The sequence below is a fragment of the Neovison vison genome, chromosome 11 (genome assembly GCF_020171115.1).
Source record: "Neovison vison isolate M4711 chromosome 11, ASM_NN_V1, whole genome shotgun sequence".
In the NCBI taxonomy this organism is placed as follows: Eukaryota; Metazoa; Chordata; class Mammalia; order Carnivora; family Mustelidae; genus Neogale; species Neogale vison.
In genome coordinates this window covers 97,248,649-97,264,422 of record NC_058101.1, presented here as the reverse complement: position 1 = coordinate 97,264,422, position 15,774 = coordinate 97,248,649, and the positions used below count along the sequence as shown (strand labels likewise).

Sequence of the window (15,774 nt, the reverse complement as noted above, 5' to 3'; positions counted from 1 at the left end):
CTCAGGGTGCCAGGATGGAACCCTACATCAGGCTTCACACTCTTCAGGGAGTCTGCTTGAGGATTCTCTCTCTCTCCCTCTGCCCTGCCCCCCCCACCTCATGCACATGTGTACTCCCTCTCTCTCAGTCTCTCTAAAATAAATAAATCTCTTTTTAAAAATGTGCAGATCCTAATTCAGTAGGTATGTGGCAGAGCCTCAGATTCGACATTTCTAATCAGCTCCCAGACAACACTGATGCTGCTGTTTTCCAGACCTTGCTTGACTAGCAAAGGACTCTCCAGGGCGGTCTGGGTAGCTCTGTCAGTTAAGCATCTAACTCTTGATTTCAGCTCAGGTCATGATTTCAGAGGTGTGGAATCGAGCCTCAAGCGGAGCCCCTCCACTCAGTGCAGAGTCTGCTTGTCCTTCTTCCTCTGCCCCTCCCCCTGCTCATGCTCTTTCTCTCTCAAATGAATAAATAAATAAAATCTTGAAAGAAAAAAAGAAAGAAAGAGAGAGAGAGAGAAGAAAAGGAAAGGAAAGAAAGAAAGAAAGAAGGAAAGAAAAAAGAGGAGGCATCTGGGTGGCTCAGTTGATTAAGTGTCTACTTTCAGCTTAATTCATGATTCTGGGGTCCTGGGATCAAGTCCCATGTGAGGCTCCCTGCTGAGCTGAGCTCCCTGCTTCTCCCTCTCCCTCTGCCCCACCCCCCCACTTGTGCTCTCTCATGTGTGGGCTCACTCTCTCTCTCAAGTAAATAAATAAAATCTTTAAAAATAAATAAATAATTTTTTTTAAAGGGGCAATTCAAAGATTCTAAATATGTGCCCACCTGTTACAGATGAGTGGTAACAGCCTTCCAATAAAGATAATTCTGGGCCAGTTTCTCGGGTATTCTAACCCCCTAACTGACCATCCTGAAATGCATTCCTGCAGCAGATCTAACAGAAGGAGAGAGCGTGATGGCGTTGGAAATTATATTTAAGGAAAATACTGAGAATGAAGCATATAGAGATAGGTGGATGAAAATATGAAAGAGGAATCTTAAAACTTGGAGAATAGAATGAAAAAAGCACATAAGTTTAATAGGACTTCTGAGAGGACTGACTGAAATTGGAGAAAAACAGGTCTTTGCATTGAAGAGGTGAATCCAATCTTGAGCAAACTTTTTTTTTTTTTTAAATCACCTAGACATGGTGTGGTGAAACTACAGAAAATCAAACAGTGAGAAAATCTTAAAGGAAACAGAGAGAAAAGACAGATTATGTATATGGGAACTATATTTAGACTCACATAAAGCATTTTATCAGGAACAACAGATTCCAGAAAGCAATGGAATCTACCAAAAAAAAAATTTTTTTTGAGAGGAAATAGCTTTTAACCTAGAATTTTATACTCAGCAAAGTTATCATTCAAAAGTAAGGTCCACAATAGCCAAACTATGGAAAGAACCTAGATGTCCATCAACAGATGAATGGATAAAGAAGATGTGGTATATATACACAACGGAATACTATGCAGCCATCAAAAGAAATGAAATCTTGCCATTTGCGACAACATGGATGGAACTAGAGCGTATCATGCTTAGCGAAATAAGTCAAGCGGACAAAGACAACTATCATATGATCTCCCTGATATGAGGAAGTGGTGATGCAACATGGGGGCTTAAGGGTGTAGGAGAAGAATAAATGAAACAAGATGGGATTGGGAGGGAGACAAACCATAAGTGACTCTTAATCTCACAAAACAAACTGAGGGTTGCAGGGGGGAGGGAGGTTGGGAGAAGTGGGGTGGGGTTACAGACATTGGGGAGGGTATGTGCTTTGGTGAGTGCTGTGAAGTGTGTAAACCGGGCGATTCACAGACCTGTACCCCTGGGGATAAAAATACATTATATGTTTATAAAAAAAATAAAAATTAAAAAATTTTTTTAAAAAGTAAGGACAAAATAGACATTTTCAGACAAAGACTATAATTATTTATTATTCTCAAGACATTTTTCTCCCAGTCTCTCTCTCTCTCTCACACACACACACACACATTAATGAATGTATTTTGTTAAAGAAAAAGTTGAATCCATAAGGATGGAAGAGGAGATTCAAAAAACAATGATAAATAAAGAATTGGTAAATGGAAATGCGAACTAATTAAGATAAAAATAAAAGGAAATTTTATAGTAGTATCACTTACATAATTTATCAGATGCAAAAAATCTTATAATATTATCAAATTGACCAACACTGTATTAAGTTAATGATAATACAGTACAGGCAAGGAAGGCTTATTCTAGATGTATAAGAAAGGTTGATTATTTAAAAGTTGATTCATTCAAGGGTACTTGGGTAGCTCAGTTGGTAGAGCAAACAAGTGACTCTTGATCTCTCAGTCATGCATTCAAGCCCCTTTGTGGGTAGAGCTTACTAAATAACAATAATAATAACAATAACAACAACAATAATAATGTAATAACTGATTCATTCAGTTCACCTCTTGGACCGAATAAACAAGAAAACTATGTGTTCACTGAAATTGATGTAAGAAGTGTTTTACAAAATTTACATCTTGTGCAGGTTGAAAATACAAACTAGAGTTGGAGATGTTCTTGGTCAGGTTCTACTCAGGAGACAGAAACAACACAGTAATTTGAACAAGGAGAGTTTAATATAAAGAGTAATTAGCTATGTCAGGGGATTGATGAGTGATTACTATTAAGTGGTAAAGAGAACTCTGAAGAATACAGGATAAGCAGTTATAAGGAACAGCTGCTATCCCTTGTACTGAGAGAATAAGAAAAATTTCCAAACCCCACAGCCAGGCATACCGGGACTATGATCCAGACCTTGTTGGAGAAGGCACAGCCATGGCTCACAGGACGGCGGAGAAGGCACAGCCATGGCTCACAGGACGGCAGAGAAGTCAAGGAGGTTCCATGCCAGCAGAACTCCCCGGAAATCCACCTTCTTGGGTGCTTGGGGAAGCCACCCACAGAAACACACTCTGGAACTCACCACACAGCTGCCTTTATGGAATACCAGCAGTGAACATTCAGGGGGAGGTCCTTCCTTGACCCCACTCCACTGCAAAATCACCTGAGAGGATGCTGCAGGCAGCTGCTGGCCGCTGGGCCCTGTTGACCTCTGCACACTGAGGAGCAAAGCGCTGGGGAAGCCACCTGTGTTGGAGGACTCGGGCACAGGAGAAGCCAGGAATGCGGTGCGGGGCAGGTACTGGAGAAGTGACACGCACTGGGGGAGCCCGGCAAGAACTGCACACTAAATCAGGAAGAGAAGCAGCCTCCCCTTGTGGTATCTCTCCACACCCTCTAATGAAAAAGCTGACAAAGGAGAACTATTTACAAGGTCCCTTCCCATTATTGCAAAGCAGGCAATGAAGGGTGAATTTGGAGCTGAACGACCATCAGCTGGTAGCTGCACAAGAGGAGACTTCTTAACCTAGTAAAAGGAAGCATTCAAAAACCTTGGCAAAACTGGGGGCACCTGGGTGGCTCAGTGGGTTAAAGCCTCTGCCTTCAGCTCAGGTCATGTTCCCGGGTTCCTGGGATCGAGCCCCACATCGGCCTCTCCGCTCAAAAGGGAGCCTGCTTCCTCCTCTCTCTCTTTGCCTGCCTCTCCATCTACTTGTGATCTTTATCTGTCAAATAAATAAATAAAATTAAAAACAAAAAAAAAAAAACCTTGGCAAAACTACTGATGAAAAACTAGAAATGTTCCTTTTAAGATCAAGTAAAGAAAAAAAACATATCTTGTTGTCACTTCAATTTGATACTGACCAAGAAGTCCTCCCGTTGCAATGAAAAAAGAAAAAGAAATAAGAGCTACAAAGATTAGAAATGAGTAAACACAGTTATCAGGATTTTTAGAAAGTACGATTGCCCACATAGAAAACTTCAAGAAATACACAGATGATTAGAATTAAGACATTCAGCAAGTTTGGTGATAATGAATCAATATATTTTAAAAATACCCACCCTTAGGGCGCCTGGGTGGCTCAGTGGGTTAAGCCGCTGCCTTCGGCTCAGGTCATGATCTCAAGGTCCTGGGATCGAGTCCCACATCGGGCTCTCTGCTCAGCGGGGAGCCTGCTTCCTCCTCTCTCTCTCTGCCTGCCTCTCTGCCTACTTGTGATCTCTCTCTGTCAAATAAATAAATAAATCTTTAAAAAAAAAAATACCCACCCTTAGCTATCAGCAAAACCTAATTAGAGGGGCACCTGGGTGACATAGTTAGTTAAGCAACCGAGTCTTGATTTCCACTCAGGTTGTAATCTCAGGGTCCTGGAATCAAGCCCCAGGTGAGGGCTCGCCACTCAGTGGAGAGTCGGCTAAAGATTCTCCCTCTTCTTCTCTGCCTTCCCCTGCTCATGTGCACTCTCTCTCTCTCTCTTTCAAGTAAATAAATAAATCCTTTTAAAAAACCTAATTAGAAAATATAACTTTTAAGAAGAAAGATACCTGGATGCCTGGTGCCTCAGTCATTAAGCGTCTGCCTTCAGCTCATGTCATGATCCCAGGGTCCTGGGATCAAGCCCTGCATCTGACTCCCTGCTCGGCGGGAAGCCTGCTGCTCCCTCTCTCACTCCCCCGCTTGCGTTCCCTCTCTAGTTGTGTCTCTCCCTGCCGAGTAAATTAAAAAGAAGGAGGAGGAGACGAAGAAATTTTTTTTTTTGTAAAATTCATTTACACAAGTATTTTATGTTATTGCTCTCTTTCTAAACACTTTGGTATGAATAAATTTTAATCAGACAATAAGTCATGATTTCAGAATGTGCTTTTCTTTTTCTTTCCTTCCCTCATTCCTTTCCTTCTCTTTCTCTCCTTCATTCATTCTTTCTTTTCTTTCAAAGTCATCCACAAAAAGAAGACATAACATTTTACAAGGGTTTGCCTTTACTTCCCAAACCTTATTCTGTATGAATGAGTGTATATGTGTATGAGTGTGTGTAAATCTAATTGCCATTTCAGATACTGTACAATTTCCCACCTTACCAATTCCTGGAAACCTCATCCTTTCTGTTCACTTTAGTGCATGATGTAGTTATTGATTTTAAATTTTATTTTTATTTTTTAAAAATATTTATTTATTTATTCTAGAGAGAGAGCAGGGGAGGGGCAGAGGGAGAGGGAGAATCTACAGCAGACTCCCTGCTGAACAGGGAGACTAACGCTGGGCTCCATCTCACGACCCTGAGATCATGACCTGAGCCGAAATCAAGAGTCCATCACTTAACTATCAGCCATCCCGTCACTCCTGACTTAAAATGTTAAAATAGAATGTTTTCAAGACAGGTTATGTTCCCTGTTATAATGTGTTCATCTTAAAGCATAAACTACTAGTAGTATTGAAGGCATGTGTTCAGAACTAATTGTGTAGCATTTGGTGGCTTCTTTTTCAGGGAAACTTCTAAAAGCAGAGTATATCCTGAGCAGTCTAATAAGCAACAACGGAGCGACAGGTAAGGTGCTTTCCTATCTTACGACGACTGTCACCGGCGGTCCTGCCGGAGCTCTAGTTTAAAAGGAACTGAATGACCTCATAGTTACTGTACGCTAGACATCTCCAGAACTACCTGGAAGTTGGGTAACAAATCATTTAAACCTTCAGATATCTTGCGTGAATTTCTGGGCATTAAATTCAACAAGTTTCCCACTAAGTTGAACAAAACTTCCAGTAGACTTTTAATTCCAGTGTGCCTGGATCCAAGGTTCCCAAGCTCCTTGAAACTTAGAGACGTTTCCAGTGGGGAGGCACTTTGGAATACAGATATGGGCCATACACCCCTCATTTGTGGCCACCATCACTAATCTATGGTATGCATACTTCCCATCTTCCACACCGCGCACACACACACACACACACACACACATACACACATACACACACACACACACTGGGATTAAAAGCTGGGGAGAAAACAGAGCAGGTGATGTGACACAGAACCAAGGAGGGTGTAATAATGATTTTGACTCTATTTTTGGTGTTTGACCACTGAGAGTTTTCAGGCCCCAGCCTACCCCCAACCCTGTTGTCCCACAACTGGGCAGGCTGGCATGTGGGGGTGTTATTTTTTGGTTTGTTTTAAACCAACTCATCAGTAAACCAAGCATAGCTTGTAGGAGATTTTACCCCAGCCCCCCACACCCTAATCACAATAAAATCCAAAGCCACTCACCCCTCTGTACTCATGTCCAATGGACCAGCTTGGGTGCCTGCCTACTCTCCTCAGAAAGGCTCCTTATATGAATACAAAACCTTTTCATACCTCCTCGGAGTGCATGTGCAGCCATCAGTCTCGACCTCCAAACCAATTTTGGGTGGACTGGAAGGAGGAGCTGGCCTCCCCAGGAACCAGAGGGAAGCAGACCCCAGGCAGAGGTAACAGCAAGAGACAGCCCCCATGATACGGCACACAAACGAAGTCAGTGTGGCAGGACATAGTCAGTTGGGAGAGTTGGAGACCAGACAGGAGTTCATTTCTGTGAAGCCTTATAGGTTACAGCCAGGACTTGGGACCTTTCCCTAAATGCAGAGAAAAGATCATCTCTTGAATCTGGATTGCATGTGCTCATGATGGCTTCTGTGAAAATACTTTCATTTCACCAGGCTATTTCCTTGATCATTCAAAGCTAAAACTATCTATCTATCTAAAATATAAATATATTTGTTTATTTAATAAGTTAAATACATATAATAAAAAAATAATAAATAAACATAAGTTTATTTATTTATGTTTATTTTTTTCCTCTTTTGTCGTAGGTACCTGGCTGTACAGAAATGAAAGTGACAAGATCCTGGTGCAGTCAGTCTGTATACAGATCAGAGGGCAAATTCTGCAAAAGCTAGGTATGGTCATCAAACATTCGAACCTCTCGGGGCTCATTTACAGAAAGGCTGGCTGCGAGAGTTTACCGTGGAATTTTCTTCATGTATCTGGTTCTGGTTACCATTGCTAATCCCTACTTTGCTGAGTTTCCTTACTGAGAAGAAAATGACATTTAAGATCCCAGGAGTGTTATGAACATTAATAGAACAAAATATTTTCTGTTGAGTTTTGTTCAAGAAATACGTAGTTGTATAATGTGATGTGAGCCCTAGGGTTCTCCGTGTTATTTCTGGCCCCTGCTTTTCAGTTCTACAGGCCTCCATGTGCTAGAGTGACACCTTATTCTACACCACCCTGACGCCTTACCCATGCATTCCTCCAAGGGCATTCCTGAGCTTGTCAAACAAAATTTATAGAATGCTAACTGTGCTTTAAAATGCATGGCCGCTCCCCTGCTGTTTAGAGCCCAGCAAGCCTGAGCACTCTGCCATAGTCCAGGAGAGGGCTTCTAGCACTGTCCCCACAGACAGAGCAACCTGAACATGGGGGTTTGGGGGTGTGGTCTCAAGGAGGGGTTTGAGGAGGGAGGGGCACAGGGCAGAAGCTCTGCTATAGGCTGGAGAGAGGAGGGAAGGAGATTTGCTAGGAGGGAGGAAGGAGCCCCTGGGGGCCCTGTGGGCTTCTTAGCCTATCCCAAAGCCCTTTCCTCACCTAAATGCAGAAAACTTTAAAAAAACATCAAAAAGGAAGAATAAGAAGGAGCTGCAGGTGCTCAAATAAATTTGCAAACTAAAGTGTTTGAAAAAAATAAATTTTTTAAAGATTTTATTTATTTGACAGAGATAGACACAGCAAAGAGGCAACACAAGCAGGGGGAGTGGAGAGGGAGTAACAGGCTTCTTGCTGAGCAGGAAGCCCAATGAGGGGCTCAGTCCAGGACCCTGGGATCATGACCTGAGCTGAAAGCAGACAGTTAATGACTGAGCCACCCAGGCACCCCAAGTGTTTGAAAATTTTTAACATAGAATGGTAATTAGTTTTCTTATAAATAATGGAATTGATTTTATATACATAAAATCAACAGTAAAAATTATATATATAATTTATATAATATATATATATAATTTATAATTTTTACTGTTTCTCTGTGAAAGGGAAGAATTATCTGTATTAAACTAACTGGAAATATAGGTTGCTGTTTTTCCAGCAGATTGTTATCTGCTGATTGCTATCAATATAATTCAATCTCAAGTTTTCCTAACAGGAGCCAATGAGTCTTCTTTCTGTATTAATTTTCAAAGGTATTTTCTTTTTTTATTATTAGCATATGATGTATTATTTGTTTCAGGGGTACAGGTCTATGATTCATCAGTCTTACAGAATTCACAGCACTCATCATAGCACATACCCTCCCCAGTGTCCGTTCATCAAAGGTATTTTCTTTCACAATACACAGATACTGGCAGTTTGTCCCGTTTCCCCTCTTTTTCCAGGGATGTGGTATGAAGCAGCAGAGCTAATCTGGACCTCCATCATAGGATATTTGACACTTCCCCAGCCAGATAGAAAGGTGATGTATCTAGTGCTTATTTCTTTATTTTCCTACATTTGTCTTTAAGTGACTATCTCCTTATGGCACAATTCAGTGTATCATTTGTCAAGTTTATTGGTTCTGTTTTTATTGATTCTGCAAGGGCATAGGACCAGGGACATTTGGTTACCTTCCTCTTGTGTCTTGCCCTGCCCCCACTCACAGCTAGACTCCTGGCATGTATTTAGAGTTTCTGCATTCATTTCTATCTATCTATCTATTTATTTCTATGACCCATTCATCTCTTTATTTGAGCATGGACTTAGCCTTTACCAGATTCCACAGCAAAGTTGGGGTGGCCACGTTGCTTATATGTAAAGTCATTTTCCTTGTGTCAGTGGACAGGCTTCCATTCCATGCTCCATTTGTTTCTGGGGCATTTTTATCCAGGAAATCGAGAGGCAACACTGGCTTTCCTACTTGATGTTCTCCTTCTCTGTGCGTCTGTGGGAATGTTTTCCTTGTTAACTGGAGCAATGGGCCATCTCATTTCCCTGAGCTGTCATCAGCAGTGCCGCTGCCTACAGTCCGTCTACGACACAGACAGAATGGGACACAAGGACTCTGACTTGAGCCAATTCGTTAGGCCTAGCAGTCTGGAGAAGTTAGGGTTGAGAGTGCAGTAAAGCTCAACTAGGAAACAGTTGTGCTCACCTTAGGTCTGTGTCTTCAGGATGTGATGATCTTTCGAGCCCTGTGGCGTCTGTTTAGAAGTATTTCCACTGTCGGAATAACAATCCCAGTAAGAATAAGAAGAGCAGCCACAGTAGTTCATGTGGAGAACTGACTGTTGCCTTCAGGCCCTGAGAGGAGAGCCGAGATTGACCACGAATTCCTAATCTGTGTTTTGTTTGTTTGTTTCCTACAGGGTATTTCCACATCACTAGGTATACTGGCAGACATCTTTGTTTCCATGAGCAAAAACGATTATGAAAAGTTTAAAAACAATCCGCAGATTAACTTGGTAATTATCACATGTCACAACCGGGGTGCAGAGTGGCCTCCCCAAACAAAACTGCCAACATTTTTGGTGCTCAGTGCATCAATCTCGTTCTCACTCCAGGCATCAGGGAGCACAAGTGTCTCCCCACTTCGAGTTACGTGAACAATCCTGGGGACAATTTCTATGGTGTCCTCTTTGGCTATATGATCTTAGCATCTAGCACAGTAATGGACATACAAGGTCACTAAAAAAAAATGACGAGTGAATGAATGAATATTAAATATCATCGGGGCGATAAATGCTTTGAATCCCACTGATCTTCCAAATCATCACAGAATTCCACTTCCACACTTGGGCCATGCCAGTGATAAGGTAAAACGGTAACAGTTTTAAAGATTTTATTTCATTAAATAAAATAAAACCTGGGGCTTGAAATTAAAACCCTGAGATCAAGAGCTGCATGTCCTACTGACTGAGCCAGCCAGGTGCCCCTAAGGGGTAATCATTTTAAAACTCTTCTGAGCCTCTGTTCAAATCTGAGCCTCAGTCACTTGTCAAGGTTCTTATCCTTAATAGCAATGATTACTAATATTTATGTATTCCTTTACAACTCAATATGTAGGAGCTACATAAAACCCCATAAGATGGATAGAGCAAAATGTATTATTCCCATTTTAGAGGGAAAAAAACTGAGGTCCAGAGAAACTAAATGAGCTCTATAGTTTGCACACCCAGTAAAAAAGAATACTAGGAGAAGAACCAAGGTTTCTGGCCAGTCTAGAACATTAGCATAGACACTGAACTGCTCTCCTGCTCAGCACTGGTACTGAGAGTTTTAATATTACATGAAGATTACTATTTTTATTAAATACTAAAGTGACAATAAATAGTAACTGTATTTAATAGTAATGTAACACACACAGCTTGCTGCTGGCAATCTGAGTCTTAGCAAAATGTTGCTTTTGCTGTCACACCAACACACAAGAAAATGGTTATATCCCTTGTTCAGCAAAGTTATCTTTGATGATTGTTTAAAATTATAAACTACCAGGGTACCTGGCTGAGTATTTGACTCCTGATCTCAGAGTCTGAGTTCAAGACCCACAGTGGGGATAGAGCTTACTTAAAAAAAAAAAAAAAAAAAAGATTATTAAATTTTTTAAAAATTGCAAATTTCCTCCCCACCCTGAACTCCTTGTGACCCCTTCCGGCTTTATTTTTCTCTGGAACACTTATCACCATGTCAGACACTATGCATCTTACTTGTTTTGTGTATTGACTAATCCCCTCCCCTCAGTAGGAAGTGAGGTTATTACAGTCTAACTGTCTGCTGTCTCCTTCATGCCTAGAACAGTATTTCTAGGAAAAATGAACGAGTCTTAATTGCTGTGAAATCATACATTAAAAGGCTCTTTGCCAAGAACAGCGCAGAAATCATCAGCTAATCTGACTGCAAGATATGCAGATTCTGAGAACAAAGACTTGCACGATCCTCCAGAGAAACTTGTGTCGGTTATTTTGTACAGGCAGGCATTGTGAGTTTTGGCACACGTTAGGCCCTCTCTGGGGAGCAAAGGGTTTGTGACGGGATTGTGTGTGGGTGCTGGGGGAGAGGGCACTCAAACCCTCGGGTCTTTTGAGCCACTTTACTCTTTCTTGGCACTGTTCTGAAATAGTTGTGATGAGGGGCAGAGTGTCGCTCAGAATCCTGAAACAAAAGCAAAGGAATTTCATAGGCTGCATTTTGCTAATGGATAAATGATTGTCAATACGTTGTTTCATCTCCTATTTTCTCATAGGGTTTGCTGAAGGAGTTTGACCACCATTTGCTCTCAGCTGCAGAAGCCTGCAAACTGGCCACTGCCTTCAGTCCCTACACACCCCTCTTTGTGCTCTCAGCAGTGGTAAGCAGGGGGCAGCCCCCCCCACCAACCTCTGCCCAGTGAGGGAAGTAACCAGCGAGAGGGAAAAGTCTAACCCAAAGTGGGCTTTGTGCACATCATTAGATAATTATGATCAGGCCTTGTGTATGGAAGGGTTTTATCAGTCAGAGTAGTAACATCCTGATGAAGGTGGAATTAATTCAGCCTGAGGGTATAATGTTGTCTGCCTTAGACCAAGAGTTCCCAAGCACATCAGAATTGCCCAAGGAGGGATGCCTGGATGGCTCAGTGGGTTGAGCCTCTGCCTTCGGCTCAGGTCATGATCTCAGGGTCCTGGGATCGAGCCCCAAATCGGGCTTTCTGCTTGGAGAGAAACCTTTTCCCTCTTCTCCCTCTCTCTCTCTCTGCCTACTTGTGACCTCTGCCTGTCAAGTAAATAAATAAAATCCTTAAAAAAAAAAAAAGAATTGCCCAAGGAGTCTTTTCAAAATGCACATTCCTGATCCACCCGAGATCCACTAAACGCAAATCTCTGGGACGGGTATACCAGAAATCTTTCATTTTGAAATACTGCCCTGGTGCACAGAGGGCTTTGGAAGCTGCTACTGTATGGTTTTGACTACTATTAAATAAATGGTGCCTTTGTATATGGTAGCCTTATTTACACAGAGAAAATTACTATGTTCATGTCCCATGCATAGAGTCTCTTTGCTAAAACTAACAACAGAAGTAACAGCAACAACAACTTTATAATCTTTGATCAAAAATGTCAGGCCTGAGTCTCCTGGCTGGTTCAGTCAGAGTAGCGTGCAACTCTTGATCACTGGGTCATGAATTTGAACTCCACCTTGGGTATAGAGATTACTAAAATAAATAAATAAATAAATAAACAAACAAACTTGAAAATAAAAGAAGTATCAGGCCTATAGCAAGATGGTAGCTCGAGCTAATTTCTTACCCCCTGATGCCAACCAGTCACATACAACCCAGTCCCTTCTCCCGATTCACCAAAAAAATACTTTGGGTCCTTGACTCAAGACTTGATTGTATATTTTCCTTAGAATATCTGCGGCGTGTGTTTATTTTCCTACAACACTTCGAATGACTGTCCTCCAGGAATTAAGTTTTTCCTGATTCAATTCCAGTTTCTAATTCAATGTCTGATTTTGTATTTGGTATTTTTCTCAGAACATCCGTGGCACATGTTTATTGTCCTATAGTCGTTCTGATGACTGTCCTCCAGAAATGAAAAATTCATATCTGTATGAAGCCAAAGAGGCCTTCGAAATTGGCCTCCTCACCAAGAGATATGATGAACCAGCCACTGGAAAACAAGAGCTTCATAGTCTTCTCAAAGCTGCTTTTGGCCTGACCACAGTGCATCAAAGACTCTACGGGGAGACGGAGATGGTCCGCGTAGCCAATCAGCTCTGTAATGAAGCTATGGGAAAACTGTACAGTTTCAGTACTTCCTCTGGAAGTCAGGAGAGAGAAGCTCTCTCTCAGCAGATCTTGTCTATTATCACCCAGGTGAAGGATCGTTTACAAATTCAAGGCTTCTCAAATTTAGATGACAAGTCTTATGTTCCAGAGAGTTTCAAGCATGGGTTGGCTAAACCCATCTTGCATGGGCACGTGGATTTCCAAAAAATCCTTGGAGCCTATTCACAGCACCACACTTCAGTGTGTGAAGTATTTGAAAGCTCTTGTGGAAACAACAAAAATCAACAGAAAGATGCAAAAACCAGAGTCTGTATCACTACTCTAAAAACAGAGACGAGAAACATAGATACTGTGAGTACTACCGAAGACAAATCACATTTTCAAAAAGCCGTGGTAATATCGTCCTCCCAGATGGCTAAGAATAGTCAGGAGACACTCAGGAGGATGAGAGGGAAAAACTGGACCCATTCTGATGCATTTCGAGTCTCCTTGGATCAAGATGTAGAGGCTGAGACTGAGTCACCAGACCACAACCACGGTGAAGGAGCTGTTTTGGACAAGTCTCTGAGTGACAGCCATTGCTCTAGTAGTTGGAGCAAGTTATCAGGGGCTAGTTCTTCTACAAGCTGGGAGGAAGTGAATTATATAGATGATAGGCCAACCAGAAAAGAGCCTTGCAAAGAAGAACATCTTGTGGATACTCAGTGTTCCACTGCCCTGTCTGAAGAGCTAGAGATCAATGAGGAAAGCAGAGCTGTACATCCACTGTCTTCAGAACTTCATGGTCTCTCTCTCCAAGTGTCCAAGGATGACAGTTTAGAGTCTTCTCAAAGTCAGCAACACAAACACATGCCCTTAACAACCTTCTGTCCTCATAACACAACAGACATATTCTTGGCCTCTGGTGCAGGGCTGTTAGAAGGAGCTTCAGATGGTGTGCAGAAAGTCAGAAACATGGGATCCAGAAACACTTCTGCTCATCCCAGTCCCTCGGTTGGTTCTGCTTCTTTGTCCTCTTCTGATTCTGATCCACCCAAGAACATAGCCACATGCCCTTTGGTCCGAGAAGAAAGCTTTGAACTAACTGAGCTTCCAGAAATCAACTGCGATGATGAAGACAGGCATGGGGAAGAAATCAAAAGAGGCACAGGCCCTACATTCAAAGATAGCTCCTCCTGGATTGACCCAGAAGGAGAAACAGAGGAAAAAGAAGAGGATATGCCCTTACACTCTCACATAGCCATGAAGGTGTCTCTGGGCAAAAGTTCTGTGACAGTATGTAGCTCTTCCACTCTTCATTGGCCTGTGCAAAATCCTGACTCAGAAAAGAGAGGCAGCTCAGTCAAAGAGCAGAACATTGACCCTGATGCCTCCACAGTGGATGAGGAGGGCCAGCTGCTGGACAACAAAGACGTTCACCCCACCAGTGGGCGTGGCTCTTCTAGCCTATGTGCTCTGAGGCAGCCATATGATCAGGGGGCTGAGACCACCGGTCCATCTGTAAGCAGTACCATCGCCTTCCCTGATTTTAGCAAGGACTGCACTACCACAGAGGAAGGAAACAAACCAGGAAACACACTAAACTGCAGCCAGAGCTCCAGCTCATCCTCGCCATGGTGGTTGAAATCACCTGCATTTTCCAGCGGTTCTTCTGAGAGGGAAACCCCGTGGTCCTTTCTGAATTCCAGTGGAAGTTCTTTTGTTTCATTGCCAGGAATGATAAGGCAAGAGATCCTAGAGGCTCGAACCCTGCACCCTGATGACTTTGAAAAACTCTTGGCAGGGGTGAGGCATGAGTGGCTGCTACAGAGACTGGAGAATACAGGAGTTTTTAAGCCCAATCAACTCCACCAAGCACACAGTGAGTACAACCTTTTTGGTAGGTAGAGCCTCAGGAAGCCTCTGTGTACGGTTGGGGTCCTCTGAAGAGCTTGATGTGTAGATCACTTAAAACTCATGAAAGACACAGACCCCTCTTACACTTTGTGAATATACAGAAAAATATGTACTTTGGGGGTTTCCCTCACTCTTAGTGTGGTGGACACTAATGGTCACAAAGACTAGAGGCTTATTCAGGCCACCTCATATGTTAGGGACTTGCTGTGAAGACACACAAGGCAGTAAGGGAGACAAGAATCTTACAGGACCAAGGGACAGTCGGGGTTTAAAAAAGCTCAGCATCTTGTCTTTTCCATGGATTCTCATTACCAACCAGCTGATTTCTGTTTTCCCCATTCAGATTCTAGGGGGCAGAGTTTGACCTAGTTAAACATCACTTATGCAGGGCAGAGATTTTCACACCTGTCCACAAGTTTTCTTCCAGCCAGTGGGTTGAGCAAGTGCCCTCTACTATTGCAATCAGCAATTCCTTCTTGCATATGGAACAGCCCAGTGTCACTTACCATAGCAGGGAGTCAATGTGTCTATTACAGCTTAGAAGTGGTGGAGAGGCGGGGAAGGAGACAAAAGAAGGTTCCTCTCTTAGCCCCGAAGATCATATCGTAGCACCCTCTAAGATACTGAAGAATTATTTGAATGAGAGAAAAGAGACAAACTCTGGATTGCTAAGCACTGGATACTATAGTAATAGTTCTTGGGAAGCCTAGGTGGTTGGTTAAGTGTCTAACTCTTGATTTCAGCTCAGGTCCTAATTTCAGGGTCCTAGGTCCTTGCTCAGTGGGAAGTCTGCTAGAGGATTCTCTCTCTCCCTCTCCCTCTACCCTTCTCTCCACTCACTTACTCTCTCTCTTTATCTCTCTCTCTCATATAATCAATCAATCAGTCAATCAATAAAGTAGTAGTTTTCAATCTTGTCATCATATAAGAATCCCTAGGGGTGGGGGATCTTTTTAAAATTTCCAGTGCCTCACCCCAGAGTGTCCAATCTAATGAGTCTGCAGTTTGGATCCAGGCATCAGTATTTTTAAGAACTCTTAAAAAAAATTTTTTTTTATTTATTTGAAAGAGAAAATGGGAAAGATAGAGCATGAGAAGAGGGAGAGTCAGAGGGAGAAGCAGACTCCCTGCCAAGCAGGGAGCCTGCTGCAGGACTTGATTCCAGGATTCCAGGATTATGACCGGAGCCAAAGGCA

At 42.4% G+C, this 15,774-nt stretch overlaps 1 protein-coding gene across 3 annotated transcripts in view; it reads left to right on the top strand.

Moving 5' to 3' along the window:
- ALPK1 (alpha kinase 1) overlaps nt 1-15,774 on the top strand; it is a 119,042-nt gene that overhangs the window by 93,718 nt on the left and 9,550 nt on the right. For 2 of the 3 annotated variants that reach the window (XM_044224229.1, XM_044224230.1), the window contains 6 exons: nt 5,395-5,454; nt 6,756-6,842; nt 8,316-8,392; nt 9,282-9,377; nt 11,156-11,260; nt 12,428-14,543. In XM_044224229.1, the coding sequence (XP_044080164.1) occupies nt 5,395-5,454; nt 6,756-6,842; nt 8,316-8,392; nt 9,282-9,377; nt 11,156-11,260; nt 12,428-14,543 (2,541 nt within the window). The remainder of the gene's footprint in view (nt 1-5,394; nt 5,455-6,755; nt 6,843-8,315; nt 8,393-9,281; nt 9,378-11,155; nt 11,261-12,427; nt 14,544-15,774) is intronic. The other variant, XM_044224231.1, reaches the window with a different exon arrangement.